Raw genomic sequence first — 4,531 nt, forward strand, 5'->3', positions numbered from 1 at the left:
TCATTTAGTGGTTTAGAAGCCTTCAGTATCACATCATCGAGTACTGCGTGTGTGCCAGAGCGTCTAGACCTTCTCCTAGGTGCTTTAGTGAAACTACATTCGGCGACTCTCAAAGTCCTCTCAATCGATCCAAAGGGAGCACTTATCAATCTAGACGTGGCCATGGTGTACGTGGCAAGCATCAGGAACCTGACTGTCCACGGGATGATGATGATGATGATGATGATTATGGGGATGAGCTTCCTGTTGACCGCCAAGTGGTGCAGTTGTTGAAGTTGTCGATATGGCGGTAGTAGCTGAATTTCTTATAGATGTGGGAGTCCTACTGTTGTTTGCGATGGCTGATGACGCCGAGGCATCTGTGCCCAGAACAGTAGAAATAAAAGTCGAGTCGTTTGTAGTTGAGCTCAAGACATGCGCGTTTTGACCGAATACACCAAAGGTTCTGGTGGTTGCGCTAGGAGCCAAAGTAGATGTAGTAGAGGTGGTTGACGTGGGACTTGCCGCGGGCAAAGCAGATTTGGAGATCAGAGCTGCCACATCTGCCTCATCCATGTGATATAGCAACGATCCCCAGCCTAACCCATCGTAATGACCAGCGCCCTCTCCCCAGGAGCCGGAGCCCCCCTCCGCACCGCCATAATATTCAAGTGACTTGTTGAGGAACAGAGTAGTCCAAGGTGCGTCGATTCTTTTCTTCGTCACGTAATGGTTGTAGAGAAGCTCCCAGGTAGGTCTAATGGCTCCACGAGAGGCACTACTGATCTCGGTAAAGCTGACTAACCCGTTGGTGTAAGGGACAAAGGGAACGTCATTTCCAAGGTTGTACCGAGCGAAGTATTCCGTCCTGGGGAGGGTTGCATGAGTAAATGGCAAGACGGGGGAAATTTTTCAACGGTACCTACCCACGGAGAATCCGGCTATCATTATAGGCAAAAAGGTCTTCTCCTTGATTCCAGGCCTGCTGCCCAATAACACCAAGGAGTTGGATGTCCAATGCAGAGTGGCCCTGATCACGACCGGACTCTTGGCCCTGGCCGAGCAAAGCCCCTCTACCGGGCTCTTGAACGATATTAGTGATAGCATTGTTGATCGCGCCTGTTCCATCACCGGTCTTGAAGTAATTCACAGCGAAATTCCACACTGTTTGGTTGTCGGTTAGGACACCCATAGCCATCGCTGAAGCGACATTGCACAGCTCCCAGTTCGCGAAGAAATGAAGAATAATATGCTCCGACGGCTCTTCATGGTTTAACCATCTGTAGTGCATCGAGATAAAGATATTATTGGCCATTTTCACGACAGCCGGGAGGACATTGGTTGCGAAGGGCTCATAGTCACGAAGGAGTTCGGCTGCGTTGGCGAGTTCGTACCCCTGCAGGCCAGCTGTGAGGTACTTGTCGTCGCCACCGCCGATCGATGTAAGAGTGGTCGCCCATGAATACAAGATGTTGCTAGCTGTATCGGCGAAGCTCGTGTTTCTGGATATTTTCCAGCGCAGGGCAAGATTGAATGCGGCCGCGACGTCATGCCAAAGGAGCTCCGCGTTTTCGGCATTGTCATACCAGGCACTCCGGTAGATAACACTAACAGGGGAAGGAGTGTAGCTGGCGTCAGAGAATGAGAGACTAGTCAGGGTATCCCAAGAGGTAGTCCAGGGATCCTGGCTGGCCTTGATCTTCCCCTGAGCGCGAGTGATATCGCTATCCGAGACGAGGAGGCCAGGGTGCATAAAACTTGCTGCAAGGGGGAGAAGAGTAATGGCGAAAGACAAAAAGGCGAGCATTGGAGAATGATAGTTAACAGAAACAAATGATACAAATAGGGGAAGAGAAATGAATGAAACGAGGACAAAACTGAAGCCAAAAAGACAGAAGTTTGAGGAGGATCAGCCTAGCAATATCAATAAAAGATCGTTAGTTAACTCTTTCTCGAGAGAGTTAATAATTAACCGATCGAAGCCAGTGTATATTTCCTTGGCTTCTTTCCCAAAATGGTGCTAGATCAAATTGCGCAGAGTGGAAGTGGAGATAAGTTCGAGATCTATCAAACTAGTCCGTACTTAATATAGTTAAAACAACTCGTGTTTCAAATATATCCTAACATCTCCGACAAACTTGGATTTCCAGACCGCTTGTCTTTCTAAGAAAAACCAATCATTGCGTAAATTCTCAGGATATGTTTGCGGGCATTTGTTCCAGTGTTGAGCAAGCTATTGTCCTGATATTGGGTATGAGTTTTACATTCTCCTTGGTATGGCAAATCCGGCCAACCGGGAGCACCAACCACCAAGACCCAAGACCGCCCAACTTCTGGAGACGGAAGGCCTTTGGAGTGTGACCACGCTCTCCGGGCCCTTCAGAGTTTGCCAAGATCGCTATAGCCAATAGACAAGTTCCTGTTGATCCACTAAACTGTATTAGATTACGACTACTCCGTTTCTGGCCTCAGGTCCGATTGTGGATACCCGTGCCCTCGATATGGATACTTCAACAATTCAATGACTGCCCTACAGTACTTCTCCTGATCATGGGTTGCTTGCCCAATAACACTTGCACCAGCAACCATACTTAATTTACTCTCAGGCCGGGTTACAGTTGAGCCTGGTACAAAAAGTAACGTGACCGCCCCATCCGGTCGGAAAATTAGTATTCCGGATTTTGAACCAGGCTGAACCTGGAAGCTGAGCCTGGTTCGGATAATTCTGAGCCTCGCTCAGTCCACGTAAGCAAAATAATATAATTTTATTGGTTGATGCTCCCCACACTCAGTCACGCTAAATAAGTAGTTCATGCATAGCCTTAATTTACTACACCTACGTTCATGAACATATTTTCAACATGTTTTTAACATATTCTGAACACATGTTTTGTAAAATTGAATAACAAAGGAAGGAGTATCGCGGTTTCTTCTACGATCGCACTTACACTTCTTTCACATTTACATTTATAACGCCGACAATGCATCATACTGACCCTGGGTCACTGGCAGGACCGACAGATGCCGCATGAATGACAAGTCGTGGGTGTTATTCACGGTAAATGTACCAGAAGCCACAGCGGTCGACTGCCACGCATGGATTCCAGCGTCACTGCCCACCTTATCACAGAGAAGATATGCCAGACCATTTTCCATATTATCCCAGAACGCATATGGCGCCTCATAGCCAGAGCCACCCTCAATAATACCTTTGACTGTAGTCCAATCACCAAAGAGTCCGTTGGTACTGGTCTGTTCCGCTGGGCGCCCCCCCCGTAACATAGAATCGGGTGAGCGTGTTCCCATCTTGGAGGAGCGACATGTCAATTACGGTGTCGTCGCCGAGTGACATATATGTCTCCGGTGTGGTAAAGGTCTTGAAGTCGCTAGTGTAGGCATACCGCATACTAGTGTTTAGGGTAGGATTGTGGGCGTGGTCGGTGTCATCTGGAGAATACTGATATTCTTAGCAGAATTAATGTCAGTAGAAAGATTCAAACTTACCAATTGCGCAGCCCAGTGAACAAAGTATTGTCCTTTTGACGCATCCCAATACGCATCAGGAGCCCAGGCCATTCCGGCCGTTTCATTCTCAACTGTCACTAGGCGCTCATTTGTCCAAGTGATCAAATCGTTGCTTTCCCAAACAAATATGGCCCGGGATCCTGTGCGAGTGCTAGCTTCCCAAGTTGTCTAGGGTATATCAGAAACACTGCACGCGAATTTTCCTCTTACGAAACTTGGACTGGGACATACCGTAGCAATATTCAAATCAGTACCTAGAATATAATACTTTCCTGCATTTTTACCTTGTCCGGTAATGATAGACACGTCCCTAACGGCCTTTGTCCCAAGCGTAGGCGACACAATCGGTTTGTTTCCATTGATAGCCTTGAATCCTAGAGCGTCATCGTTGCTGCTAAGGGCAACATACACGCTATTGTCTGCAGTCGTCCAGTAGACAGCCAAATAGCCGACATTCGCTGAGTCTGCTTTTTTCTGCAGGGTTGATCCCGCTGGGAGAGCAAGGGCAGGCAGAACGGCCAGAAAGGCGGCGGTAAGGCAGGTGAAACCTTTCATTTTGGTGTATTTCGTGGAAGAAATTGATTTTTTGAGATAATCTTGCATGAAGATGAAAGTGGAGTATTTCTTGTGCGAGTTAGTCGGTCCCTTTTTATACCTTCTACGAATAATCCACTGTTGAATGTTATTTCACCCTCTGTTCTTCCTCCGCATCGCAAATAGTGGAGCCTACCTTGGCGCGCCCCTGAACAACCCAATCGTTTATGAAAGAAGTTTTAACTTTCGGTCAAATTATAGTAAGCCCCAGGGATCTTCAAGGCGACCCCAAGACCGCCGGTAAATATCCAAAATAGTCAAGCTGTACTCCGTACAGAGCGGTTGATGAATTCCAAACATCCGGAGGACTTTGTGGGGTTCATCCCCGCATTCTCCGAGACGGTCTCACAGTTCAAATATCCGCCCAACATAGATAGCAACAACAGCTTATGTGCCGGACACAATAACGTAGTTATGTAATCTGTTCACGTTG

At 47.6% G+C, this 4,531-nt stretch overlaps 2 protein-coding genes across 2 annotated transcripts; both read right to left on the reverse strand.

Moving 5' to 3' along the window:
* Window positions 1–457: 457 nt before the first annotated feature.
* On the reverse strand, window positions 458–1,786 carry N7509_008180 (uncharacterized protein; the record flags this gene model as incomplete). The annotated part of the gene is made up of 3 exons (XM_056632817.1): window positions 458–533; window positions 584–847; window positions 906–1,786. 3 exons carry the CDS (start codon window positions 1,784–1,786, stop codon window positions 458–460), a joined length of 1,221 nt encoding a protein of 406 aa, XP_056483437.1.
* A 1,160-nt stretch (window positions 1,787–2,946) lies between these two features.
* Window positions 2,947–4,059, reverse strand: N7509_008181 (glycoside hydrolase family 43 protein; the record flags this gene model as incomplete). Its single annotated transcript, XM_056632818.1, has 4 exons — window positions 2,947–3,285; window positions 3,311–3,436; window positions 3,484–3,672; window positions 3,736–4,059. The coding sequence occupies 4 exons, from the start codon at window positions 4,057–4,059 to the stop codon at window positions 2,947–2,949; spliced, it is 978 nt and encodes a 325-aa protein (XP_056483438.1).
* Window positions 4,060–4,531: the final 472 nt, after the last annotated feature.

Source organism: Penicillium cosmopolitanum (assembly GCF_028827165.1).
Source record: "Penicillium cosmopolitanum strain IBT 29677 chromosome Unknown utg000009l:1.0-9042332.0:1.0-9050551.0, whole genome shotgun sequence".
Taxonomy (NCBI): domain Eukaryota; kingdom Fungi; phylum Ascomycota; class Eurotiomycetes; order Eurotiales; family Aspergillaceae; genus Penicillium; species Penicillium cosmopolitanum.